The sequence below is a fragment of the Hemibagrus wyckioides genome, linkage group LG05 (genome assembly GCF_019097595.1).
Source record: "Hemibagrus wyckioides isolate EC202008001 linkage group LG05, SWU_Hwy_1.0, whole genome shotgun sequence".
NCBI classification, from domain to species: Eukaryota; Metazoa; Chordata; class Actinopteri; order Siluriformes; family Bagridae; genus Hemibagrus; species Hemibagrus wyckioides.
In genome coordinates this window covers 25,966,274-25,994,065 of record NC_080714.1, presented here as the reverse complement: position 1 = coordinate 25,994,065, position 27,792 = coordinate 25,966,274, and the positions used below count along the sequence as shown (strand labels likewise).

The following is a 27,792-nucleotide window of genomic DNA, read 5'->3' as shown; positions in this document are numbered from 1 at the left end:
TCACATACATGATCACACATTCACATACATGATCACACATTCACATACATGATCATACATTCACATACATGATCACACATTCACATACATGATCATACATTCACATACATGATCATACATTCACATACATGATCATACATTCACATACATGATCACACACACTACAGCATGCAGTAAAGTGCTTTTTTACGACTATATTATAAACATAAAGGTGTCAAAGGTCAAAAGGTGTGTGGGGGGGCTTAAAATAAAATAAAATAGAAGATAGATATGATAAGATAAAAGAGATCAAATAAAATAAGGTACAAAATGGAAATAAAATTGGCTGTGCAGTACTATACTAGTGTGCTTTTTTTCAGCTAATACACTATATTGCCAAAAGTTTTGGGACACTCCTCCAAATCATTGAGTTCAGGTGTTGTTTTTCAGGGGTTGGGCTCAGCCCCTTAGTTCCAGTGAAAGGAACTCTTAATGCTTCAGCTTCATACCAAGACATTTTGGACAATTTCATGCTCCCAACTTTGTGGGAACAGTTTGGGGATGACCCCTTCCTGTTCCAACATGACTGTACACCAGTACACAAAGCAAGGTCCATAAAGACATGGATGAGTGAGTTTGGTGTGGAGGAACTTCACAGAGTCCTGACCTCAACCTGATAGAACACCTTTGGGATGAATTAGAGTGGAGACTGTGAGCCAGACCAAAACTTGGGACGTCTGCTTTTACATGCACATGAATGTAATATGGAGTTGTTCCGCCCTTTGCAGCTATAACAGCTTCATCTCTTCTGGGAAGGCTTTCCACAAGGTTTAGGAGTGTGTTTATGGGAATATTTCTTTTATCATTTCTCTAGAAGCGCATTTGTGCGGTCAGGCACTGATGTTGGACGAGAAGGCCTGGCTCGCAGTCTCCGCTCTAATTCATCCCAAAAGTTTTGAGGTCAGGACTCTGTGCAGGACAGTCAAGTTCCTCCACACCAAACTCACTCATCCATGTCTTTATGGACCTTGCTTTGATCACTGGTGTGCAGTCATGTTGGAACAGGAAGGGGTCATCCCCAAACTGTTCCCACAAAGTTGGGAGCATGAAATTGTCCAAAATGTCTTGGTATGAAGCTGAAGCATTAAGAGTTCCTTTCACTGGAACTAAGGGGCCGAGCCCAACCCCTGAATTCAATGATTTGGAGGGGTGTCCCAAAACTTTTGGCAATATAGTGTTCAAGACCCTTACCCAGCAGCTCATACATGTTTCATTCTTTTATTTGTTTGTTTTTGTTTTTTGTTAATAAACCAATTCTTGTAACAATATTTCGGTGTGCTTTTGTTTTGTGAGAATTATCTAAGAAAATAATCAGGTAGTGTGATAAAGTAGACGTTATATAGAGCGCCCTCTATCGCCTGTGAGGCGAGCTGCAAGTAAAAGACATCTTCAATCACAACCTAAACTATTTATGTTCTGATAAATTACATTTCAGAGAGCTGAGCTGAATGCTGCATCTGTATCAGGAGCTTAAAATGAAGAAATTAGTGAGACTAATTAGTGGGATTAAAATTAAACTAATATTGCTTATATAGAGGTCTAAAATAATGCTTGAAATTATAATCTGCATCTTTAAAATATGTGTTGTGGCTGTTTGAGGGCACATACAATTAATTTATGTTTGCAATAATACAGCCAGATGACTTAAGGATAAAGTATTGTGTTCAGTATTTTTTATTCATCAGAGCACTGGAGCTTCTCCACGAGGTTTTTAGAAATGACAGTGCAATATATAGTAAACAGGGTGCGGTTTCAGTCATGTGGTGGCTGTTTGCTGTTATCTAAGGCGTCGCTTGATTCCCATGAGCCACCACTGCTGAGGATTATGAAACACTGGCTTTGGTTCAGTAACTCCTGCAGTGATGTTACTATTACGAGGTGAATTCACAGCTGAAAATATATATCTAAGCCACAAACATGGCAAAAAAAGACAACAAAACAGAGAGGCAGAGCTGTCAGGAAGTTATATACAGGAAGTTAAGCACAAAATTCAAATCAGTAGTTCTGTGACACTATTCAAATGTGTGCTAAAGAATAACATGTCTATTAGGATCTAAACAGCCGTACAACAACTAAAGCTAACATAACAAATCACAGTATCTGGCATGAGAGCATGAAGGTGCAATCTGTAATTAATTTAATTCATTACAGGCAGGAAATAAATATTTTTAAAATATATTTCCAGATGTCATATATAATATATTCATGAATGTTTTAAGAATGCAACTACAAAGTCAGCTTCAGCTACCTGCAAAAAAACAAAAGGTATGATCAGTGAAGCAGGCCTCATAAACACCCCCATGCGTGTGGTTGGATCAGACTGGGATCCACCAAGCTCTCGTGCAAAGGCTGATCCACTGAGAACTCGTAGGGGGGCTGCAGTCGCTGGCGAGAGTGTTTCCCCCCGCGCTGAGGGATGGGCAGCTCTGAGTGATGGGCAGGAAGCGGGTCTGTGAAGAAGTAGGGATGCAGTAGAGCCTGGGGAGTGAAACAAAACAGAAGGAAGTGACCGAGGGAGTTACAGAGTGACAGTGTCCATCAGTAGGAAACGTGGTGTAGATCTAATGTATGACAAAAAGCTGCTAATATTAAGGGGGAAATCAGCTGATATAGTAAATTTACGTGAATATAACTTTTTCCCCTTGGGTTAATTAAGTTTCCTTATTTCGTTGTTACCATAGCAACAGCTGTGTCATACAGGTCATTAACGTCATCGTTGCTGATTCCATTCAGTGAGACATACGTCTGTTGGCGTCCTTTATGTACACCGATCAGGCATAACATTATGAGCTCTGAGAGGTGAAGAGAATAACTCTGATGAGCTCCTCATCATGGCACCTGTTAGTGGGTGGGATATATTAGGCAGCAAGTCAACATTTTGTCCTCAAAGTTGATGTGTTAGAAGCAGGAAAAATTGATAAGAGTAAGGATTTGAGCGAGTTTGACGAAGGGCCAAATTGTGATGGCTAGACCACTGGATCAGAGCATCTCCAGAACTGCAGCTCTTGTGGGGTGTTCCCGGTCTGCAGTGGTCAGTATCTATCAAAAGTGGTCCAAGGAAGGAACAGTGGTGAACCGGCGACAGGGTCATGGGCGGCCAAGGCTCACTGATGCACATGGTGAGTGAAGGCAGGCCCGTGTGATCCGATCCGACAGACGAGCTACTGTTGCTCAAATTGCTGAAGAAGTTAATGCTGGTTCTGATAAAAAGGTGTCAGAATACACAGTGCAGGACGGGTCAGGGCTGTTTTGGCAGCAAAAGGGGGACCAACACAATATTAGGCAGGTGATCATAATGTTATGCCTGGTCGGTGTAGATTTCATTGTGTCTTGAACTCAGATGTTGAGCTAATTTATGAGAAGCTCAGGAGCTCCTGGTTACTATCTATATATATATATATATGACTGTAGAAAGGACATTATTTATAACGTGTCACCCAAATGAGGATGAAGTTCTCTTTTGAGTCTGGTTCCTCTTAAGGTTTCTTCCTCTTACCATCTCAGAGAGTTTTTCCCTCCCCACAGTCGCCTCATGCTTGCTCATCAGGGATTAGAAGTTAATACAAATAAATTTAAATATAGGTGTAATATAATGATTGAACCTATATTTCCTATGTTCTGTAAAGCTGCTTTGAGACAATGTCCATTATTAAAAGCGCTATACAAATAAAATTGAATTAAATTAAATCTTTGGAAACCTTGTGTATTACACAGCAGTGTTCACACACATGTCTTACACACTGTAGAAAAAGGCAGGACAGTTAAAGTTGTGTACAGATGTTAAAGTCAGGTGGTTTGTGTCATCACACCTGTCTGGCACTAATCCTCTGCTTGGACGGATACACGAGAAACTTCTTCAGCAGGTCAATGGCCTGAGGGGACGTATCGGGCACGATCTCCTCCAGGGGGATCGGCGGGTTATCTTTAAACGTGATCTTGTTGTAATCTGGCAACTCTGTGATTTCCTGGAAACAATAATAACAATAAAAAGAGGAAACATATGCTTTATTAGAAACAGATATAACATCACTACGAGCTCTAGTACATGCAGAGCTCTCCTTAGAAGTGTAATTGGAAATATTATGCAGTAAATAAAACACTTCTGCTGTAATAAAGGAATAATAAACAACAGTTAGTGGAGTTTCTGTTACCAGTGCTGATTATTTTCCTATAACAGCACAACCCGCAGTATTCTTTGTCTTATAACGTTATTTTATGTGAGGTTAAATTCAATTCAATTTTATTTGTATAGCGCCTTTTACAATGAACATTGTCTCCAAGCAGCTTTACAAAACAGAGAAAGGAGAAGGGGAAAAATCAATCAATCAATAAATAAAAATAAATAACTAGAAATAAAAAGAAATTATTAAATTAAATTATTAAACTATTTTATCCTTTTTTTTTTTATTTTATTTTATCCCTAATGAGCAAGCCTGTGGCGACGGTGGTGGGGAAAAACTCCCTGAGATGATATGAGGAAGAAACCTTGAGAGGAACCAGGCTCAGAAGGGAACCTCATCCTCATTTGGGTGACACTGGACAGTATATATTGTAACTGTAACTGATTAATGTCCTTTCTATAACAGCAATAAATGGCCCATGATGTCATGTCCAACACTTCAGATCATTGTAGTCTTTAAATGTGCTTTAGAAATAAAATTTTGATGCTGTAGTGTTTTGTTTCGTTTATACCACAGCACTTTCCCATCACTTACAATTTTTATATCTTAAACAATGACACTGTAGATTTTATCCATTTATAGCTGCATTTAAGTCGTAGATGAAGCTTTTTTTTTCCTCGCTACAGTCACCTTGCTCGATCATCTAAAACCATTCAAATAAAGCAAATTTTCTCGTGTGGGAAAACCTACAGCTTTACCTCTGACCCTTTTAAAGCACAATAAAGGAGGTGTGACTTCCATTTTCTATAAGCAATGGCATCACATTGCATTGCAAAATATCACATCAAAATGGCTTGTAAGTTTCTATTAATTTAAACACAACTAATCACAGATGATGTATCAGGGTGTGTAATGTATTGTCTTAGAAGATCTAGATCCATAGGTGATAGATCCATAGCTGCAACCCAATCATGACAAAACGAGGTTGTGTCATAAGTGCATCAGTCATCAGAAACAATACCTCAGATCCAATTCACATGAGATCTCGTATAATATAACGGCATTGCTGCTTTAAAACACTGAGTGTTTGAACTCATGAGCCAAGGATTATATATTTAGACATGTATTTAGGAAGAAGATCAGAGAGACCGGGCAGGGACGGAGGATGGAGAAGCTCACCGGCCACACTTTCTGGTTGGGAGTTCCCAGGACACGGAGCACACAGCAAAGCTGCTCGATGTCGTTCTCTCCAGGGAAAAGAGGAGAATTGTTCAACAGCTCCCCGAATATACAACCCACTGCCCTGCAACAAGCACACACCAAACCACAAGTCAGGGGTTAGAAACCAACTGCACCGCCCTGATTACTAACTGCTTCACCACCAACAGCTTCACTAGAGATTTCGCGGCATTTGTGAAAGTGTCGCCATCTAGTGTACGTTCCGGGAAAATACAGATTAACCGGCATGACCTAGGGTTAGTGTGTGCTGAGGAAGGTGGTTCGAAGCGATTATTTATCACCTTTATGAATTAAAGATGAGCTTCTGTAACACGGTCAGATTCAAAAGTATGGCACCCTTGGTACTGATGGTCAAAAAAAGTATTTGTGCTGAATTACATTAACGCCACACAGAAAAACGAGTGATATCTAACCTTCAAGGGAATTTATTCTAAGAAAATAATTTTTCTTTTCAACTAAATGATATGCATCACAATATATTGGCACTCCTGCATTTAGTACTTTATGCAATCCCCCTTTCCCAGCATCAGTACAGTCCTTGTGGTCTCTTGTCTAATAATAATAATAATAATAATAATAATAATATGTAGTACATTTTTAATGAATTAGAGCTGCAATTTGTAATATGTAAAAGTGTTCTCTGACCTATAATGTGATAATGATATGATTTTAAAGATGCTTTAGCAAATCTACAGCTCACAATATTCCGAAATAACGCATTTATTTATTTTTTTAAATGGAAAACTGTTCCTTAGAAATGTTTTTTAAAAATCATTATTAAATCTTAACTACTAATCTTAACTACTGATGATCTTATGCTTTTTCCGGTGTAATTATAACTATAATAAAAGAGGTCTACATATGAAAAATGGCTCCTTTAATGTAAATATAAACCATGAAATAGCAACCAAGAAATCTACTCCATTATCATGAAAAAGCAAATGCAAATCACCTGAAACTAACAGATGGATAGTTTCTGTTAGTAGTTTATACTCATAAACTCTTTAAAAGATCTTAATCATGTATAACTGTAAGACAGAGCTGTGAATTAGCATACCAGAGATCCACTCCTTCGTCGTATTTCCGAGCACCGTAGAGAAGCTCCGGAGCTCTGTACCACCTGTAATACCAAAGCATATCATTTTCATACCAAAAGCAGGCTAGGAATCTGTTTACAGCTATCACACACACACACAAGACCAAATGTTTACACAGTGAAGACAACCAGAGAGGCTAGAAGTGCCTCTAAACTGAATTAACAACGAAGAGAAAAGAATCTGGTTAAAGTGTATATATACTATATATGTAATATATGTAAATAAAACTACTACTCACCTTGTGGCCACCTGATGACTGTACAGCCTCTCTCCTTCGTTGGAAAAAAGCCTGGCCAGGCCAAAATCTGCAATCTTCAAATGACCTGTCGAGCTGATTAGAAGGTTGGCAGGCTTCAGATCCTGCATATAATCAATATTTACACAGCGGATTAAATTTTATAACGTGGAGAGAACAAAATAAAACACTTAAAGGATGTGCTGTTACGGGAAAACAAAGACAGATGGGATGATGAAGCAGATGGGGTGTTATTCTTACCAATGCAAATAACAGCACACTCCTCTTATATCACAGAAATCTGCCAACAATTACCATCATAACTGATTAAAGAACATTTTTATCCATTTAGAGTTACATTTAACTTCCCTGAAACATGTCTTCTGTCCTGAACACTTTCACATGTCTGAAACGTTAAAGCAATAGCTTTACATATAACTGTTACAAAGCACTGACACTGCAGACTCCTTCTGTAAACGTCTTCATAGAGAAACCTTCACCCTATCAATATTTACATATGATTTTTAATGTGTCTCTCCGACAAGTGCCTGTGTGACATACTAGAACAAGACCCATTAATATCATACTGTGATTTGTCTTGCAGCTGGAACTAACATCAGCAGGGAACTCTGACCAATCAGAAGACAGAATTCTGCAGGGATGTTGAATAATTAGATTTCAAGTTAAATCAGAGTGGTTACTTAACTATTAAGTCAGGTCAGTAGTTGAATTTGATCTCACTCCAAATGACTGATGTCTGAGGTGACAGCATTAAGCTCAAAAAAAGAGAGACAGAACATCATATCATGAGGAGCCACCTACCCTGTGCATGATGGAGTTCTCGTGACAGAAGGCCACCCCTTTGAGCAACATCATCATGTAGCCCTTGACCTGAGACTCGGTCAGGGGTCTCTGAGAGTTCCGGATGACCTCTGACAGATCCGACAGCATGTACTCAAAGACCAGCACAAACCCGGTACCGTGTGGGAACACATCCTTTAGCTTTACTACCTAAAAGGAGGAAATATTCACTGACATTCAGGGTATGCGGACAAGCTAAACTGCGTTTTTTATTAAAAAAGTCTTTATTAAGTCTTTAAAAATGTCTTTATTCATGTCAAGTACTTTAAATCATCATTGTAGGCATTTTATCTAACTCGTTTAAATTTGGAGCTACTGAGCAGCACATAACCAAGCCCACAGGTTAAGAGGGTCTGGATTAACACTAGAGATGGTAAGTGAGCCCACAGGGGCTGTTTCTGCATATACGTGTAATACCAGTATATCATTTCAGCTATTACACACACTCACATATGGGTTATCTTCAATTTCCTGAAGTGCTTTAATTTCTCTCAGTGCTTGGTTGGGAATCCCGTCTTCTAGCTTTCGTAGGGCCACTTTCTTCAGTGCCACTGTCTCTCCTGTCTACAGGCAAAAAAGGAAGATGGAAACAGAAAAAAAGCAGATAAACTGCATATGTACTTAAATAAATGTATTTAATGGGAAGATACACAAATCAGGTATAACATTCTGAGCAGTGACAGGTGAAGTGAATAAGACTGATGATCTCCTCATCATGGCACCTGTTAGTGGGTGGGATATATCAGGCAGCAAGTGAACATTTTATCCTCAAAGTTGATGTTAGAAGCAGGAAAAATGGACAAGCGTAAGGATTTGAGCGAGTTTGGCGAAGGGCCACATCATGATGGCTAGACCACTGGATCAGAGCATCTCCAAAACTCCAGCTCTTGTGGGGTGTTCCCGCTCTGCGGTGGTCAGTATCTATCAAAAGTGTCCTTAATGTCCTGTAAGTCCTTTAAGTCCTGTAAGTTGTGAGGTGTGGCACATGGAGGCTCCACCTCTCAACTTACACGATTTAAAGAATCTGCTGCTAACATCTTGGTGCCAGACACCACAGCACACCTTCAGGGATCTAGTGGAGTCCATGCCTCGACGGGCTGTTTTGGCAGCAAAAGGGGGACCAACACAATATTAGGCAGGTGGTCATAATGTTATGGCCGATCGGTGTAAATGGCATGCATAGAGACAAGTAAGGAATAAAAGACCTGGGGCATGATGATGTATAGAATAATACAGAAGAGTGGTGTTTATTTTGCTTTTATGGCAAATTCGGCTAGTTTGGGAATAAATCTGCGTGGAGGAAAAGCAAACGTGTGGATGGTTGGGGAAGAGGGGGCTAATTTAACAATAGTTCGTGAAAAAAATCATAATCTAATCAACTTCCAAAAAAATTGCACACTGCAAAGAAAGCTCAAGTGAAATACTGATAGCATCTATAATGTACACAATCTTTTTTTGCAGACATATTGCAAAGAAATATGGTCATGCTCATGACACCGCACACAGTATTAGCACGCGCACAGATAGCAAACGTTACCTAAGCGCGTGACCTACGGCTAGTTACAGCAATAACCCTTATAACCGACGGAAAGCACAAAAGACTGCATCGCATATAACCGTGCATCGTTTTTTACCTCGATATGTTTGGCCTTGAACACAATTCCATGAGCTCCTTCGCCAATCCTACCGAGAATACTGTACTGATCCATGGCACGAGCCGAAGCGGCTAATCCCTACAGGCTAGCCTAGCTAACTTGCTCCTTTCGTCATGAGATCTCATTTTACATTTACGCGGATGTCGAAAATGATAAATAGTGTTGATATATAAGAGATGAAAACCCACTAAACAGACGTGCTTAAATAACTACTCGGGCCAAAACAAGCAGCTTCTTTCAGGCTAACGAGTCCGCCTCGTTTCCATGGATACGAAAACAAGGCGCTACGGCGAGTCGGAAGGTCCAGCCGCCTAAATTGGCGTTTTATATTTGTGTATATTTATAGACCACGAGCCAACTCCATAAACCAGTGTTCAATATACTCTAAAATGGTTTATTTATCGTTGGAAAGTAGCCACGTGTGCATAAACAGCGTTTAAAATCCTATGGCATTTTTATTTATTTTTTTGCTATTTCTAATTAGAAAGACATTTAATATTCTTGCTGGTCTTTATATTAATTATACATATCCCCAAAGACACGACCCAAGAATCCTCCAAGAGCAAAAAAAATAAAAAAAATAAAAAAAAAAAACAAAAAAAAAAACAAACACCCTCAAAGCCAAAAGAAAAAGCCAAGCAACATGACACAAATGAACACAGAGACAGATTTCCATTACTTTTATATGTCAAGACACAAAAGCAATCAATAGATGACAACATGTAAAAACATTTTTGTTACAGATAATTATATAAAAAGGCGGAGTTTTGTTTTACTTCTTGCTACGTGAAAGAACTAATTTACAACTGAGTTCAAACGCTGGCTGTGCCAATAATCCATCACTCTCACAAAATTGTCAGAAAAGCAAACCAATGTTTCTCAAATTTCCCCATTCAGACAACAAACCGGTCCACTTTTCAGTCAAACACCATTCTAGAAACTGGGTGGGGTGGGGTGGGGTGGGGTGGGGTGGGGGGTTGTAATGCAAATAACGTTTCAGAGCAAGCATGCTGGTCCAGGATCGGAATTGAGCGTCATCCAACCGAACTCAATGAATAAACTTCATCCCGCATCAGCCATCTCAATCCGACACTGTTAATCCATCTGTACCCTGCACCCCGAAACCATCTGCGTAAAGAGGGGGGAAAAAAGAAAAAAAAAACTGCCCCAAGATAAATGAAAATGCTTGCAACATTTCCCACCCCCCACAATGAGAAGAATACCAGTTTTGCTTTTTAACCTCGAACCAGCTCACAAACAAGCATGAAGGGGGGGGGGGATATCCACAGAAAGAAAAAAAAAAAAAGTTTACATAAACTATGGACTAGTGAAAAGGTTAACAGGAAAAGGAAGGGGGAAAAAAAAATGAACCAAAGGAGAAAAACAAACAGCCTTTCAGCAAAACACACTTCTTTAAATGATCAACAATATACAAGGCGGGAGGAGAAAACAAAAATGCATAAAGAAAAACAAAACAACTTATACTCAGTATGCTAAAGCTTGTTTTAAGTGGGTAGTCTTTCTCCAAAGCGAGTAGAAAAAGTTCACTTCGGATCTGTTTGTTTCCGAATCGTCGTCTGAAATATTCCTTTTAAAAGGTGGGAGGGATGTAGAAAATTCTGCGGCACACGAGACGACGGGCCACGGGATCCCGACGAGACACGGAGACTACGAGGAATGAGCGAGAAAACGTGTTTTTTTTTCTTTAAAACTGAGCAAACGCACACGTACACGATGACAAAGGGGAACATTGTTTTCTGTTTTTTGTTTTTTAAAAAAAAGAAAAAATACAAAAATAAACCACACACAGCGAGCTTCTGCGTCACTTCTTACTATTTATGGGACCCCCCCTTTCTTTCTTTATACAAGATGCATTTCAATGCAATTAAAAAAAAAAAGAAAAGAAAAAAAAAAAGAAAAAAAGGGTCACATGCCTCCCCATCTACACAAGGATCGGAGTTCCTTACGTCTTCGGTACAAAATACAGTTCTCCAATTCCCACTTAGCTATGAATGGAAACACAGTGATGTAATAACAGGCTACTGAACTGGATTGAATATACAATTACAGATGTCTTAAAATGAAGTGTTTTTGTTTTTTCTTTTTTCTTCAGAAGCAATCACCAAGTGCTGTGTTGTTGCTTTTTTTCCCCCCCCTCCCATCCTTCAATGGATTCCCAGGTGTAGCTTCATTGTCGGCTTTCTCCCTCTTCAGTTACCGTCCAACGTCCGTCTGTGTCCAACTGAAATATACAGACTTAAAAAACTGGCAGAAGAGCAAAGTTGTTTTTGTTTTGTTTTTTTTTCTTTTTTATCTATTGCTTGTAAGATAAAATAAAGGAACATGAAGGAAGGAGAAAAAAAAAACGAACTACAGAAAAAACAACAGTTAAACTTGACTGAATGCTGCCATTGGAAATTTATCACACGAAACTTCCGGGACAAAGCAAAAAGAATGTGCTTTTTAACTGTTTGTCTGAAGAAACATTTATAATACGGTTTTCATTTTAACACAGTCGAAGCGATAAGGCGTCCATGGCACCAGGATGTCCAGTGATGATTGGGGTAGGGCACAAACAGATTATCGTGAACTTTCTCCTTTCCCTCCGATGTCATTTCATGTTAAGTAGGAAGTGGTGGGGGATGTGGTTTAATAAGGCTGGGGAGGGCATTCAGCAGGAAGGAGTTCGGTCAGGGGTCTTGGTCTCAAAGGGGGAGGGGCATGTTGAAATCTCTCACTGGTCAGCTCTAGCCTTTTTGGGACCGGTACCTTTCCTGTTGAGTGGGAAGGGAACAAAAAAGAACGTGTTTTCAGATCAGTTTTTTTACAAAAGGTATTTAATAAAAGTTTGTGCATGAAGGAAAGGTAACATTAACCAGTAATAAGTCCCAGCAACCAGTCCCATTTAACTTACATTGCCTCATGCTAAACTATGAGAGAGAAGCATTCAGACCCACAAGATATTGAGAAGCTTTAGACAGGACTCTGAGAATCTTTACACACCTCTATTGCACCTAAAAGTCTCCACTGAATTGCATCTTAGGATAAACCCTACAGCGTTTAATCCAAATATGTATTGTTCATTAGGAAAACATTTGATAAAATACTCACGTATCAGGAGATGAGACCGGTCTCTTTGCTGCAGGCTTGGCAGCAGATCCATCTTTACTCGTTTCTGGAAAAGATCAGACACATACCTGGTTTAACATGCAACACACTTCTCCAAATGATCTCACAATAAAATTTTAAAGAAAAGAAAAGAAAATGCTTAATAATCGTTACACAATGCATCATCTTGAGCATGCACCATATTTCTGTCCCATGTCACGACCACAAAGTAGCAAAATCAAAATACGTAATTGGATTTTTACTCCATTATGCCAGCTCACCTTGTAGCCACCTGACTTGTGTAGCAGGGCCGTAGCCCTTCTCATTGCGGGCAGCAATGCGGAAGATGATGGCGGGTTTGGTGGTGTAGTCGATGTGAGCGTTGGACAGGCTGGAAGTCTGGACTAAGCAGGAGGGATTTGGCCCACAGTATACCCGCATAAAGGCCAGCTGAGCCGGGGCAGATGCTTTCGCCTCGGTCGTCTGAGAGCTCTGGATGGCCAGGTAGACAGAGTACTCTATGATCTTCCCCGACGTCACTGATGGAGGTTCCCAGGTGAGGTGAGCACCATCAGGGCTCTGATTACAGGGACAAAATCCACGAATCACATGAATGAAAAATGGCAAAGGAAAGAAAAACAAAAACAAGAAAAGGCAGCTTCTGATGGAAGAATAGTGTGAATACTCAAAGCTCACCTTGCTGATTTTAATGGCACATGGTGCTCCAGGGAAGCCAGGCAAGCATGTCTTGAACGCAGACACTTCGGAAAACGTTCCACGGCCGCAAGCGTTGATTCCGGCCACACGGAACTTGTATGCAGTGCCAGGAGAGAGCTCCACTTTCTTCATTTGACTGTAGTCTGGTATTGCCCCAGAATCATCCTGCAATAGGACACGCGTGAGGAAAACTCATTCACTGATCTACATAAATCTAATCAACAGCAAGGGAGAAAATCTGACTTACATCAATAACCTCCGAATCGTCTGCTGGGACATAATAGTGTGTAACGACCATGTTGGTAACCTTTACTATTCCAACATCAAACCACTGATTTTCTTTCTTCACTGGTGGTTTCACAATTGCAGGGGGTACTCCTGGCTTCTGTTAATACCAGACAAAATAGAAATAACACGATCCTTTAAATGATCGGCACATTCTTCCCAAACCCCGAATACAACTATTTATAATGTAGAAATGTGTGTGTGTGAGTGGATTAATCAGCTCACCCCAGCTGCAGACTCGATGCCATTGGCCACCTCAGCAAGTGTAGTGGCAGCCTGTATTTTGGCAGGGCTGGCAACCACCATGGGCTGGGCTGGGGCAAGTGTACTCGATGGAGCCAAAGCTGCATGAACAGTAGGCATTTATTAGTTCATTGCTATTACATTAAGTATGCAAGATTTTCTAATTTGTTTATTAGGCTATTTATTTTATCCATTCCAACCAAATGAGAGCGAAAAATAATGCTTAAAAAGTAAGATGAACTGATTAGATGTTCCCAGATGTGCTCCTGCTTACTTGAAAAGAAAAACAACAAGAAAAATGGCTTCTTTAAAGTTCACACTAGAACACTATGGCTTTAAGTGATGTTTTATTTTTCTTACTCTCTGCAGAAGTGCTGGGTAGAAGCTGAGCCACAGCTCCAGTTACTGCTGCAGCAGCCATCTCATGGCCATTACTCTCGGTTGTGGGGTCATTGAGGCTGTCCGCAGGTGCCAGGCCCTCAGTGGGCAGAGGCGCTGCCCCCGAATTGGCTCCCAGCTGCTGGGCAGAGGCGGCGGCGGCGGCGGCGGCTGCTGCTTGAACCTCCTGAAGTTGCTGCTGCTGCTGGACCAGAGCAGCCAGTTCCTGTTGCGTCAGTACAATAGGAATGGTAGTGGTCTGCTGACCATCCTGTCCAGGGTCTCCTTCATCTGAAAAAAAGAAAAAGTTTCCAGAGTTTGTATAACATCTCTATAACAGCTCTGGTAGTGAGCATTCTGTTAAAGCGTAGGCTGTAGGATGATTACGCACTGAGCACGGCCTGTTGGGCTGCCTGTAGTACAGCCTGAATGGCAAGCGCCTGGGCCTCTTCTGTGGCTGCAGCCTGAGCGGCAGCTTCTGCTGCGGCAGTGACAGCAAGTTCCTCTGGGGTCAGTCCTGTTACCATCAATGTGGTCTGCTGTCCCTCAGCTGCCATTAGCTCCTGAGGCAGTGCTAAGGCCTCAGAGTCCTGCCCTGCCAGAGCCACAGCCTCTGCACTCTCACCACCCTGCTCCATCTGCACAGACATGACCAATTAGACAAATTAATTCAATTTAAAATTTTTTTACATAATCTGTCAGTGATGTGTTCAATTTAGTAAACATATAATCCGATTTATTACGTGATTATTTTTCTAGCGATCAAAAACCTACTTTATAACTGTTTAAGCGCCCTCTTTTCTCGTTTTGTAGATAACCTTTGAAGTTTTTAAACATTAAACTACCAGTTTACTCTTATCTAGTAAACCTAAAAGTGCATATTACAATACGTTTTGGCCAGATCACTCACCCCTACCTCAGCCTGCTCTCCCTGGCCTGGCTGTGCTTCCATGGCAACGTGAACCTGGAGCATGGTGCCTGCCTCACCAGCAGAACCCTCCTCAATAGCAACAACTCTAACAGCTCCCTCTTCACCCAGTTCTCCCTCGGTTTGCATGGGCTCCTCGCCCATTGCTACTGCTTCAGAGTCTCCCTGCTCCATTGCTTCAGCTTCACCAGAGCCCTCTACTACAGCAGCAGAGCCTGCCATAGACGAGATTTCCTGAAGAGGGCAGCAGAAAACAGATTGGCATCAAGATAACGCAGATGACAAATTTGCACAAACTCAGTAGAAAGGTCCCTTTCTCTTCATTTAACTTCTGAGATCATTGTACTTATCGAGCAAGGGAATATCGTCTAGGCAAAATGACTTGAAAAAGTTCAAGACTTACAGGAACAGAGGGTCCTGGGGTGGGTGTGGCCTGTGTCACAGTGGTGATGGCTCTGCTCTGGATTGGGGGATTGGCAGGTTCCGTCAATGAAGTCGCCTCAGCACTGGTGCCAGCGTCTTGTCCGTCACCACTCTGTTGCGCTGTGAAGCAAATTACAGTCTCACCAAGACGGTCATGACACACAAACCTAATGCAAAGAGGCTAAAACACTAGCAGAGATGGAGCATATTGCAATTTTCTCCTCTGGTTATTAAAGAGCACATGCTCTAAAGATAATAAGGCAAGAAATCAAAGCAGTATATAACGATCATATACAAAGATCCTGAGTATTTGAACATTCCTGTTATTGCACAGCTCACAGCTGAAGATACACATGCGTTTGCATCCTTGTATGCACCGGCAAAAATGCCTGAATGAACACATCTTCAATAATGCAGACAATCCTGTCTATTCTGCAGCAAAAGCTCACATTTTACTAATGAGCCAACAGCTTGAAAAAGAGATAAATTACAATCCAGCTTCTTTTCAAGTCATCCTAGACCATCAGCAGATGTGTTACTGTTCCAATTACACTGCTAAAAACCTGGCTATACAAAAACACGTGTAGTTTTTTTTGTCTCTTCAAAAGCTTAGAAGGCATCTGAACAATATCTGAAAGCTTACACTAGAAACCACTTGCAGATCAGAAACTAGAGATCTGCATACAGATCTCAAATCTGTTGGAAAGATCACATCATGTAATGCTCTGCACTGGCTATATATTTTAAATCTAAACAATACAGAATATAAGACAATTACTAGATGCTTAAAAAGCTTTTGACTGACCTGTTTAAGTCTTCATTCAGGAAAAATATCAAAGATAATCGGCCTTACCTGTTCCTTCGGCTGACTCAAGGCTGCTGGTGGCAGTAGTGGCTGTGTTGGTGGTGCCGGTCTCGTGGGTCTCACATGGCGGGTTGGAACACACTCTCTGCACCATGCCATTTTGCCCTGTGCCGATGTTGGACGAAGCCTGTGTGGGTGTATTAGTAGTGCCAGTCTCATGGGTCTCACATGGCGGGTTTGAACACACTCTCTGTACAGTGTTGGTCCCCGCACTGCCCATACTGGAAGAGGACTGGGTGGCTGTGTTGGTGGTGCCGGTTTCATGGGTCTCACATGGCGGGTTTGAACACACTCTCTGTACAGTGTTGGTCCCCGCACTGCCCATACTGGAAGAGGACTGGGTGGATGTGTTGGTGGTGCCGGTTTCATGGGTCTCACAAGGTGGGTTGGAACAGACTCTCTGTACAATATTAGTCTCCGCACTACCCATACTTGAAGATGCCTGCGTTGCTGTGTTGGTGGTGCCGGTTTCATGGGTCTCACAAGGTGGGTTGGAACATACTCTCTGTACCGTGTTGGTCTCTGTGCCCATGTTTGAGGACGCCTGTGTTGATGTGTTTGTGGTGCCCGTTTCATGTGTTTCGCATGGTGGGTTGCTGCATACTTGCTGCACGCGTCCCATGTCGGCCGATGCCGTGGTCGTCGTGTTGGTTGTTCCAGTTACGTGTGTCTCACAAGGTGGGTTTGAACACACACGCTCATTTCCGATATTGGCAGAGACTGTGGTGGCCGTGTTGGTGGTACCGGTTTCATGGGTTTCGCATGGTGGGTTGGAGCAGACCAGAGTTACTTCACCCGGGGCATCGCCCGCTTCGGTGCCTGTGGTGGAGGGCTGTTCAGAGGTGGGGGAGGCCAGAATGGACACAGGGAGGTCCTGCTGTGCCTCCACCCCACTGGGGGTGCTTATCAGCGTCACCTGAGTGGGCTGTGTAGCTGCCTATAAGAAAAAAGTAATTCAGTAATTTGGAACAATGACAGATTTAATTTAGCAAACTGAATAATGTGTACAGTACCTGTATGGCCACTGTAGGTGCTGTAGTCAGGTTTGGCTGAGCTGCAGACACTGTGATAGCTGTGGGACTGATCACCTGACTAGAGAGCGTGGCAATGGTGCCCAGGGTGGTTATGGGAGTAGCCAGGCTAGCATTAGCAGTGGGAACGTTGCCCCCTGCCAAGCTGGTTGAAATTGTTCCGGTCACAGTGCCAAGAGTAGTTACTCCTATACAAACAGGGCAAAAGTGTTATAAATCCCCATTATTGGGGATTAAACAAAATAATAAAAAAATAATGTTTTGAATTATAAATAGGTGGAAATTACTGAAAGTGGAAAAAAAACCCCGAACAAGCACGAATATATTGTGCCATTTAATATATAAACAGCCTTATATTACCTGTGGTGCCTTTAACCACGAGTGTGGTAACTGTGGGTTTTACAGTGGTACCAGGAGAAACGAGACGCACACCACCCATGGGCACAGTGCGAAGAATGGTGCCAGGCTGCCCTGGTGCCCCCTTCAGGACCACCTGAGAAAAGAAAAAAAAAAAAAACAAAACAATAAAAACCCTCACCCCAGTGGGTCACACTATGACAATAAAAGAATCCTTGATCCACAATTAACTATGAATTTGAGTGACACTACAATACCTCATGATAGTCTACCAGACATATCTATAGTTCTATAGTTGACTAAGTATTTATGATTTAATGTATTTTTTTTTCCATGGCTATGAGGTCAGGGGTTAAAGAGCACCTCACCTGAGTCACTCCCTGCTGTGCAGCTCCAGCAGCCAGTTTTGGTACTGCAGTGATGATTTTTCCTGGTGTGCCAGGCGTCACCATTTTGGTTGTGATGATTGTGATAGGAGACTTTATACCAGTGCTGGAGGCAGCACCTGTCAAAACAAAATACAAGAAAAACAAAAACAATCACTACAGAAAGCACTTCAACAGAAACTTTTTACAGTAAAAATAACAAGCAAGACACTCAGATAACAGCATTTACAGTGCAAAATTTGGCAAGCATTACAGGTCAGAGAACTTGCAGTAAGACAAACCCGCAGCTCCCTGCTGAATAGCAGACATGGGTATGGTTTTGATGATGGTGGTGCCAGGCTTGGTAGTGGTTGTAGGGGAGATGCCCAGAATGGTCGGTTTGCTGCCAGTGCCACCTGCCTGTGTGGTAGTGATAATGGTGGTGGGTTTGCCGTCTGCTGAGGTGACTAGCTTCAATATGGTGCCTGCAGGCAGAGGACCCTTCGTCTGGGAGTAAAATGTTAAGTCAGTCATCGTGTTCATCTAACAGGTATATAGTTTGGTCTAGCATACAAAATCACACACACAAGACAAATTCACAACCAGTGTTAGAATAATTCTAGTACGCTGACCTGTATGATCTGTGTGACAGGGCTGCCAGCTTGTCCGGTTACTGCAGATGTCTGTACTGGTTTTGTCTGGACCATGGACATCACCTTCCCCAAACTAGAGATCTGAAAATGAAAGCGAACAAAAGTTAAAACTTATAAACACAAACATTGATATAGCAATAAAACACAGACTTCAACACTCCCAAACTTGATTAATATTGACACTAACAAGATATCACTACTTATGGAATGTGTAGAGATTTTTATCAATTATGAAAAGGAATTAAAATACATTGAATATCACTAACAAATTAAAGACATTCAAACGATATTCAAACGAAACTGCCCAATCCTCACCAGAGTGCCGCCGCTGCCCACAGTGAGCGGGCTCTTTACGAGTGTAATGGTTTTAGTGACTCCTCCCACCACGGTGGTGACCACCTGGGCCTGCTGGGCCACGGTCACTGTACCTGATTTGTGCACAGTGATAATGGGACGTGTTGGCGTGTTGGGGGTAGTGATGGTAGAAGTTCCAGCCTGAGCTGCAGCCGTCTTCAGCATGCGAGTTGCTGGGTTGCTCACCTTGGTGGAGGAGAGGAGAGAATACTGTGAGACTCGAGTGTAAAAGTGGACAGAAGCAGGTATAGCAGATAGGTGTCCACAGAGCACAAGTTTGACTAAAGTTGAACCTTTCTTTGTTGATCTTTCTGTGATGAGGTCACAAACCAAGTGACAATTTAGTAAGAGTTATATATCAGATGTTAGTAACATCAGATTTAATTTGGGAGGACTTGATCGATTTGGCTACACTTTGTCACATTAAATTATTTAGGTCCAATTAAGTCTTTAAATTAGCACTCACAGTCACTGGTGAAGCTACTTTCACTGTAGCAGGAAGAGCTGTGGAGCCTGGAGTGACCGCAACAGTTTTCACTATGGTGGCTCCTGCTGGAACATTCAGCACAGTAGCTGCCGATGAAGGAGGGATTTTCTGCGTGGCAGCCGCAGCTGCAGCCAGAGCGGCCATGCCACTCATCTGAGGGCTGCTCCCAATTGGCTAGAGAAAACAAGAAGAAAGGTCTCTCTAAAGCTTCGAAAAAATTAACATAGTAAACCTAAGTAGCATCACGGATACAAATGTTAACCTGGAATAAACCGAGACTCAAAAACACCTGTTTCCCTGCAGACTGCTCAGAAATGTACTTACTGTTCCTTGTGCGCTCTGTGCAGGAACAACCATACGGACTCCGGCAGGAAGTGATGCAACAGTAACTGGGGATTTTCCCACTTGATTGGCCTGACGCACAGTGACAATAGACGTCCCAGCAGTGGCCTGAGGTGTTGCCACTTTCAAGATGGCTGCAAAAGCACAGGGCAGAGAAGGAAAAATGGTCAATAATAACAAAACATGAGTATACATCAATATGTGAAGCAATATTTGATATATAAAAATATGAAATTTGAAACTGATCTCCCAGTTCAGGTAAGTCAGCTAAATGGCCCACATCTAAGTAGGAACATTTCTCCAGCATTAGATACACGGCTTTGTTGCAAGACATTTCATAAAATGAACCAGCTTCATTTTTAACCCAATATGTTGTTCATTTTGTGCCACGGTATAGTCCCCTCTCTGGATAACTGAAACTAATGCAGTGTAGTTGCCTGCAGACCTTAAATAAGTTGATTTACCCCCATATTAAAATCACTAAATATCGATGTTGCTATATGTACAAATTTACATCAAAATAACGTCTTTTACCTGGACCACGCGGCGAGGCTGCAGCAAGTGGGCTCCCAGGCATGGATGTGGTTGGTGAGGGTACCTGTGGTACAAGGGTGACCCCTGTGACAGGTATGCTCTGAGCGGCAGGAGCAGCGGCAGCCGGGGCCGGACTCTTGGGCGAGTTGGAGGGCAGCGAGGAAGTGGGAGTGACGCTGGGGGATGAGGCAGTCGTTGCTGCTGGAATTTCGTATTTCTGCAGCTGCAGCAGGTAGGCATCAGCAGTGGGCACAGCACCCCAGCTCACCTCCAGAGAACTTGTATTGGCACGAACCAACTGCACACGAGACGGCGCCAGAGGACGGTCTGTTAAAAACAAGGAAATGTTTAAACAAAACAATTTATTAACACAATTTCACTTTTAACAGTATGTATACTGGAAAGGCAACAAATCATGCATTATAAAGACAAATATTCTTTCCATTCTAGGCATTTTCCTAAACACTTCACGCGAGTAGTTAATTAGCAAGAGAAACGCTCACCTGTCTCCAAATACCAGAGGTCTTTGCAGCACACTTGGTTATTCCAGGCTTTGCGGTAACCGTCTCTGCCACTCCAGACGTAAAGTCGAGAGTTGATAGCTACAGAGCAGTGTCCTGCCCTGGCTCTAGGGATGTTATCTTCTAGGGTGTCCATTAAAATAGTCTCCCAAGTCATTGTGTCTGTGAAAGAGGAAGAGACAGAAATTATATTTATACATTTTTTCCTAATACAGGTATGCGCTTTTACATTGCTAATTACAGTAATAATTAAAACCTACCTAGATTTAGGCATGCCAGTGTGTTTGTACACTTCCATTCTTTTTCATGTGTAGCCACTTTCACGTCATCCATCACCAAAGGCACCCACCCACCAAACACGTACATCCTTAAGAGAGACCGCGATAGCACAATAAGTTATAAGTGGACTCACGATGCATAATAGCCACAAAATCTCAGCCATCATTTAAAGAGACTTCATACAAAGTGAATCCATGATCAAATGATTATGGGCTTTGCCTAAAAGACCTAAAGATGGCTCTTCAACATTCCTGGGATTAAAATCAAAATCCTGATCTAATTTTACACTAAAGTAAAATCAAGATGACATTTTACAAACTTTTACAGATTCGACCAGAGGAAACTCACTTGTTGGATATGGTGGTGGCAGAGTGGAGACTGCGAGGGAGAGGAGCCGTGCCACTGATTGACGGCTTGTTCCAGGTAAGTGTGTCTGCGGGACGGAAGATTTGATTGTGAAATGATTATTCAAAACTTTTATAGCACCAAAAGAAACAATGCATGCAGTCCTAGAGCTGTACATAGAGTGGATATTGTTTGATTAAAAAAAGGCACAGGATTACAAGATTAGCAGCTTGTTTTAATGTTTGTTTAAGATGCAATTCAATCAAACTTTATTACTTGTCAATATTGTGCAACAGTACTAAATAAACAAGTGCACAAAGAAAGTTTACTAAAAAAAAATTCTCAAACATTCTACTTTGCAAAGCTTTTAATAGTCACCGGAACATTTCTTTACCCTTCTTCTTACCTATATCTAATGTCCAGAGATCTCCGAGGCGGCAGCCGCTCATGCCTCCGTAGATAACAAGGCGAGACTTCTTTGAGGTTTTCTCTGTGTAGACTACGGCTGTGTGGCTCTCGCGAGGTGGCGGAAGCACGCCGTATGTGATGGGGATGTCCCAGCCTGCCACATTGGATCCTGGGCGTAGCTCTAGTGTGTACAGGTCATTCAGGTATCTGTACACGGGGAGCAAAAACATTCTGGGTTAACTGTTCATGGTGTTAAGAAAATCCAGTCTTGGTAATCTCATCAATCCATCTTATCTGATAAGATTTGATATAATCACCCACCTTGGAATATTGTTTTTGGGATCTTCGCTGTCATTGGCAAGTCCGCCAAATAGGTAGCATTTATTCCCTACGAGGGAGAAGCTGTGACCCAGGCGTGGACAAGGAGGCGGGCCGTTCTTTGGAGCTTTAGGCTTCAGTCGTTTCCACTCCCATCTACTGGCCTGTATTAAAAAAATAAAGCTCGAGTTAAGTCTCTCAAAATCATCAATAATTTTGCTTATTACAAGCTTGAACCACAATCAATACAGTTAACATGACACACCTGTAGCTCATAGAGATCGTTGCTGTATTTCCCATATTCGACCATACCCCCAAACACCAACAGCCGGGTGCCGTCGCACACAAATCCATACGCAGCACAGCCGGGTGGCACATCGCCCCGGACAGCCGGGATAAACCACTGATTAGTTGCTACAGAGGAACAGAAACAATACATACAACATGTTTAACAATACAACAATGAGGCTGGCATTTATACAGCATTGTATATGCAAAAAACCAGGGAAATGTTTCCCGATGAGGCAAATGTGAGCAAACATGATGCTTTAAACATCTGTAAGATAATACTACTGTGGTAAGGCAGTAAAAGCTTTCATCACATCATGCATGTCATTTTAATAAATATACAAACGAACAAATTTCAGAAAGGGAGAGGCAAACATCTGAAATGATATAATTCTGCCTTACAATAGTGAAACCCTAAACACTACACTGCTTCTAGATGTAACTGAAATTATTCCTGAACTTGACAAACATAACAGATCAAGTTTCCTTTATGTACAGAAAGACTTGTCTCTTGAATGGATTTCATCCAAACCTCAACAAGTCACATAACTAAGACAGAATAACTCCGATAATGACTAGTTCATGGTCCTGGGGATCCCTGGGGCCTCGTAATGAAAACCGCTGACTTGCGAGTAAATAGTTTGTGTCGTTGGTTTGTTTGTTTTGAACTCAAAGTTTGCACTTTAAATATATAGATTTGAGATCTGTAAGTTAATAAAGAGTCACATTCATTAGCTCAATTACTTATTTACCAAGTACGTTTGCCCCAATACATTTTGTTGAGACTATTTACATTTCTGCTTGCATTACTTCTTTGCTATTAGATTATTTGAATTAAAATTAATAATAAAAAAAAAAATACTGCAAAAACAACCAAATTGATGAACATCGGTTTTGAATCGTTTTAACATTCACGCTGAATGCTGAAAGATTTCTAATACTGCGTATTGGTTAAGTTACACTAAAGCAAGGAGTGTGCGTGTATATTTTATAAATACAGAAACAGGACCTACAGTTTACAAAGACATCCATGTACAATGCAACATCCAATGTAACATCCATTACTTAAATTAGTTATGAATCACATCAGTCTGTAAATACATAGAGAATTCCTAGCTGCACATTTCTTCTCCATCAAGAACAGCATAAAATATCAAAGTTTCTAAATAACAAGACAGCACAAACCGCATTATTAGAAAACACTTGCTGGAAACAAATAAAGAGGAACGAACAACAAAGCTCAACACTAAATATCACCTTATTACAAATAAAACTTCCTTTTTCAGCTTTTGCACTCACCTGCATAGCATGTGAATGTGTATTTATAATGTTATAACCTTTTATTAAGATGTCACATTAATTACTTATTGACTTATTTCGTTGTGTATAAATGAATCTTTATTTGATGCATACCATCTCCCTCTAATGACAAGAAATAGCCTACAGACTTAAAAATAAACACTTTAATCATATGATGCACAAATATATTTTTAGGATGCTACAAATTAGGGCACACGCATTAGTAGAGAATATGAACGAAACTTTTCTATTTTTAGATTATTCTTCACTGAAACATTCTAACTTGCTTTCAATGAAACTTGGATCTTTTTACACGGCATGAGATGTGAGTGCATGTTTGTGATATATCGTGCTGTGTGAATTAAGTCAATTAATCAATTAATTGTGTAAGTGTGACTAAAAACTTCACGCATTTTTTGTGGTAAATATTTACAGAAAAACGTGAGGATGTATAAAGGGGGCGGGGTTTGCTGGCGCGGTGACGTCAGCCGCTCTATTATCCCGCCATTTCTGTTTGCATTTTTCCCTCCATTCTCTGTGGTGCAGAAAAGGTTAGCAGGCTGGCTGTTACGGCTAGCTCAAACACCAGCTCTCTCGCACGCGCGCGCACACACTAGCTTTCTAGCGCTAGCTGATTAGCTGAAGCGTTGAACGCGCTACTACACCTGGGTTAGCATTTTTAAACAGAAATGTGCATGAACATCTATATATGCATATATATATATTTTTTGTTTGTTTTCTAATTTATAAAGCGGGTCATAAACAAGGCTTGTACTAAAAATGCAACCAGTACTTTTTACAATCAACACAAAAAAATATCTCGCATATTTTCGGCAACATTAGCCACCTGCATAAAGACAAGCAGTTTGCTAGCCTAAGCTTAGCGTGTTGAAAGTTAGCAAGACCTGCTAACTCGACATGCGCGAGGCTTACATGTTTATACAAAAATCACACCCAGAAAGGCGTGCAATAAAACATAGCACATCATAACAACGACGATTACCTGTGTTGTAGACGTGAAGCTCATCCACTATTCCTTCGTTGCCGCCGCCGAAAACCACCATCAGTTCTTTAATGGCGACGGCGCGGTGGCCGTGACGAGGCCGAGGCACCGGGCCGGACCATCCGAGCACCCGCTTCCACCTCGGCTGCAACACTGAGCCTGAACCGCTCGATGTGGTGTTAGTACCAGAAGAAGCCATTTCCCCTTTTTGTAAAAAACCACAAACAAAAAGAAACAAAATAAACAAAACGCCATTCATCAACATTCACACATCCAAAATCAGGCATCTTAGAAGGCTAAGCGTATACGCTAACAAGCTAACTAGCTCGCTAGCTAGCGCCAAAAAGGCGGCGAGTAAAAAAAACAAGTATATATATATAGATATATAGATATATCTTAACAAATTTAAATGATGCGCGTGCACATACGTTGAGCTAAACTATCGTGCTGTAAAACGTAGAATTACTCCCAACTCTTAATTTTAGATATATTAATATCTCTCTATATATATATAAATACCTAGCTACCTTTTTTTGCCAAAAGCAGGAGCTAATTCTTTCGACAGGATTAGCATGTACAGGCAAAAAAAAAAATAACACAAAATACAGGACGTGTATTATTAAACCTAATACGACTTTTAACACAATTGAAAGGTTTACCTAATGCAAGAAAAAAAAATCCTTTTTCAACAAAAATAACTAGTCCATTCCAACTTCACTGCTCCGCTTGAGCAGTTTTAAAAACTGTAATAATAATAATAATAAAAGCTTCAAGGCTTCGCGTTAGCCGCGTCACAAAAAAAATGTAGCCAGCTACGGTTTGGTTAGCTCATGTAAAAATCCTCACAGACCGCCATTTCAGCGGTTAACAACAACAAAAAAATAACTCAAAAGGAAAGAGAAAGCTCTAAATTAATCAATACCGAATCGCAAACTATTTTTTCCTGCAATACATTGGCGTTTTGAGTCCGTACAAAATGTAGCCAGCTAAGATGCTAGCTTAGCTTAAAAAACTAATGGAAGCCGCCATTTTAGCGGCATTCGCTCTGCGACAAAATAAAACAAGCCCGCCGGGTGAAGCCCACCGAAAAAAGGACTGATTTGAAAGCCGTCTTTCTTTTTAATTTGCGCAAACGCTAATGCATCTCATGTAAATTCATTTCCACTCGCGTTCCGTTGAGAATCCGAAAAATAAAGTTCCCATCTTGTCTATTAAAGATGTCTGAAAGAGAGAGAAAAGCCGTGCAAATTCCCATCGGGTGCCGCCATCTTGTAGCTTTGGTTAGCAAACCTGGTGGCTAATGGGAATAATAATAACGCCGCTTAGCCGACTGGCTAAAAGGCTAAGCTAACGAGCTAGCCGCCGTCAAGAGATTAAAAGAAAAATAGAAGCCCTCTCAAAAATAGCTAAATTTATTTTTTAAAAATGTTTATTTTTAAAGGGTGTATACACATCACTTCATATAAATGGCAATGATATAAAAAATGTGGCTTAGCTGACTGCATGGTTAACTAAAAGCTAACGTTAGAATATATTAAAAAAAAATGGGCGGTGAACAAAAACCCCTTCAATTTCCATATTTTTTTGGCTTGCTTAATTCATTTTAAAAATATTTTCCTGCACTTTGAGAAACCCAATTCAATTACCTAAGCAGAAATCTCCATTACTTTATTTATTCTCGAATTTGCTGAACAGCGGTTTTTATTATTATTATTTTTTATTTTTTTTCCCACCCGAGAGTGTTCAGTTGCAGCCTTTTTCTATGGGAGCCGCCATCTTGATACAACAAAACCAAATAATCGCCTCCACCTCCGGCTAGCAGAAATGCTAAGCGCTTTTATCTCAGCGTGCAAACGTTTTGCTAAAGATCCAAAAACAAATTGCAGCCAAAATAACGTGTATTTACCAACCGACACTGTAAACGCGCTGAGTTAAACATGTAAAACATAATACAAAACACGGCGAATGCTAACCAGCTTAAGCTAAGCAAGCTAACTAGTCACGTTAGCAGACTAGCCGAGGTCTCTCTATGGCTTTATGGCTAGTACGACGGCTAAGCTATGATAGCGTTAGCATAAGACGGCGACGTTTTGTAGCAGGAGTTCAATAAAGAATGCTGTGCAAAAAAAAAATGTTTCGGCACGCCAGAGAAATGTTACATGCTTCATTTGCAGTGTGTTTTTATTCATCACGAAAGAGAGGCATTTATGCATTCCCCTCAAAATGTACGTTTGTCTCGTTTATCGCTAAGCTAGCTTCCCTTAAGAAAAATGGCGGCTGTACCGTTAGCCGTCATCGGAATGGTGCAAAAGTATTCACGCTCGCGCATCTCGAAGCGTGAACCAATACTTACTCGAGACTTCCGAGTTGTTAATTTTAAAAACCGAAAAAATCGAGGGAGAGACGCAGTTAAACGAATTCAACCCCGAGTGTGTGTTTGTTTTCTGTCGATATTGCTAACTCTACATCCTTTCATGCCGCCCAGGAAGCCGCCATCTTCTTGACAAGCCCCTTCAGTAAATAAGCGCCGTGGCTGCTTGTGCCTCAGTGGCGGCGGCGGCAGTGCGGCGGCTCGGACGGTGAGCGGCGCTCCGCTTCCCTCGGCAAACTATTTTTCCCCCCTCTCACAACATCTACCGAACTAACCAAGGGCTGCTCTCTAACAACTAACTTCATCTACTCTCCAGCTGTGGGAGCATCTACAAGTACGTTAAACGGGTGCAAATATCCGGTTTGTTTTCCCCACATGATGAAGACACCTGGCATTAACAGCTCGCGCCCCACATTTCTGCTTCCTTTTACTCACATCACGATTAAAAGGTTTTCTTTGAATAAATATATTTGTCTTCCATCATCCATCCATCCTTCTGTGATGAGGAGTTCTTTTCCTCCTTCAACATTTGTGGAACACTGAAGTTTTTTTTCCATAAGTAACAAGATGGTCTTATATATATATATATATATATATATATATATATATATATATATATATATATATATATATATATATATAT

At 41.2% G+C, this 27,792-nt stretch overlaps 2 protein-coding genes across 8 annotated transcripts; both read right to left on the bottom strand.

The window, feature by feature from the left end:
• Window positions 1–1,104: 1,104 nt before the first annotated feature.
• On the bottom strand, window positions 1,105–9,542 carry cdk20 (cyclin dependent kinase 20). Of its 3 annotated transcripts, XM_058389137.1 has the most exons (9): window positions 9,227–9,536; window positions 8,043–8,156; window positions 7,554–7,742; window positions 6,735–6,856; window positions 6,457–6,519; window positions 5,340–5,463; window positions 3,849–4,004; window positions 2,288–2,517; window positions 1,129–1,943 (listed from the first exon to the last, which is right to left on the bottom strand). In XM_058389137.1, the coding sequence occupies exons 1-8, from the start codon at window positions 9,299–9,301 to the stop codon at window positions 2,326–2,328; spliced, it is 1,035 nt and encodes a 344-aa protein (XP_058245120.1). In that variant the 5' UTR covers window positions 9,302–9,536; the 3' UTR covers window positions 1,129–1,943; window positions 2,288–2,325. The 3 variants fall into 3 exon arrangements, with proteins under 3 accessions (XP_058245121.1, XP_058245119.1, XP_058245120.1); XM_058389136.1 differs by having other exon boundaries at window positions 1,126–2,517; XM_058389138.1 differs by lacking the exon at window positions 3,849–4,004 and having other exon boundaries at window positions 1,105–2,517; window positions 9,227–9,542.
• Window positions 9,543–9,912: 370 nt separating this feature from the next.
• On the bottom strand, window positions 9,913–27,351 carry hcfc1b (host cell factor C1b). Of its 5 annotated transcripts, none has more exons than XM_058389131.1 (28): window positions 25,438–27,351; window positions 24,779–24,982; window positions 22,454–22,602; window positions 22,192–22,352; window positions 21,869–22,077; window positions 21,466–21,550; window positions 21,099–21,205; window positions 20,821–21,000; window positions 20,318–20,644; window positions 19,766–19,917; window positions 19,421–19,615; window positions 18,916–19,140; window positions 18,580–18,681; window positions 18,238–18,454; window positions 17,951–18,087; window positions 17,586–17,718; window positions 17,208–17,413; window positions 16,183–17,131; window positions 15,310–15,449; window positions 14,889–15,140; window positions 14,370–14,616; window positions 13,961–14,269; window positions 13,583–13,701; window positions 13,320–13,457; window positions 13,052–13,237; window positions 12,637–12,934; window positions 12,359–12,422; window positions 9,913–12,021 (listed from the first exon to the last, which is right to left on the bottom strand). In XM_058389131.1, exons 2-28 carry the CDS (start codon window positions 24,975–24,977, stop codon window positions 11,982–11,984), a joined length of 5,526 nt encoding a protein of 1,841 aa, XP_058245114.1. In that variant the 5' UTR covers window positions 24,978–24,982; window positions 25,438–27,351; the 3' UTR covers window positions 9,913–11,981. The 5 variants fall into 5 exon arrangements, with proteins under 5 accessions (XP_058245114.1, XP_058245115.1, XP_058245113.1 ...); XM_058389132.1 differs by having other exon boundaries at window positions 14,895–15,140; window positions 27,132–27,351; XM_058389130.1 differs by having other exon boundaries at window positions 27,132–27,350.
• Between the last annotated feature and the right edge of the window lie 441 nt (window positions 27,352–27,792).

Bases quoted from the DNA above. Each gene is read 5' to 3' on its own strand.
- cdk20 (XM_058389136.1), bottom strand. From the start codon at position 9,301: ATGGATCAGTACAGTATTCTCGGTAGGATTGGCGAAGGAGCTCATGGA. The intron at 7,743-8,042 runs GTGAGTGTGTGT...TCCTCCTTTTAG, and splicing joins AAATTGAAGATAACCCATAT to GTAGTAAAGCTAAAGGATGT. The intron at 6,520-6,734 runs GTGAGTAGTAGT...TTGGTATTACAG, and splicing joins AGTCATCAGGTGGCCACAAG to GTGGTACAGAGCTCCGGAGC.
- hcfc1b (XM_058389131.1), bottom strand. From the start codon at position 24,977: ATGGCTTCTTCTGGTACTAACACCACATCGAGCGGTTCAGGCTCAGTG. The intron at 22,078-22,191 runs GTGGGTGATTAT...CCCCGTGTACAG, and splicing joins CCCAAAAACAATATTCCAAG to ATACCTGAATGACCTGTACA. The intron at 17,414-17,585 runs GTAATATAAGGC...CTGTTTGTATAG, and splicing joins CGTGGTTAAAGGCACCACAG to GAGTAACTACTCTTGGCACT.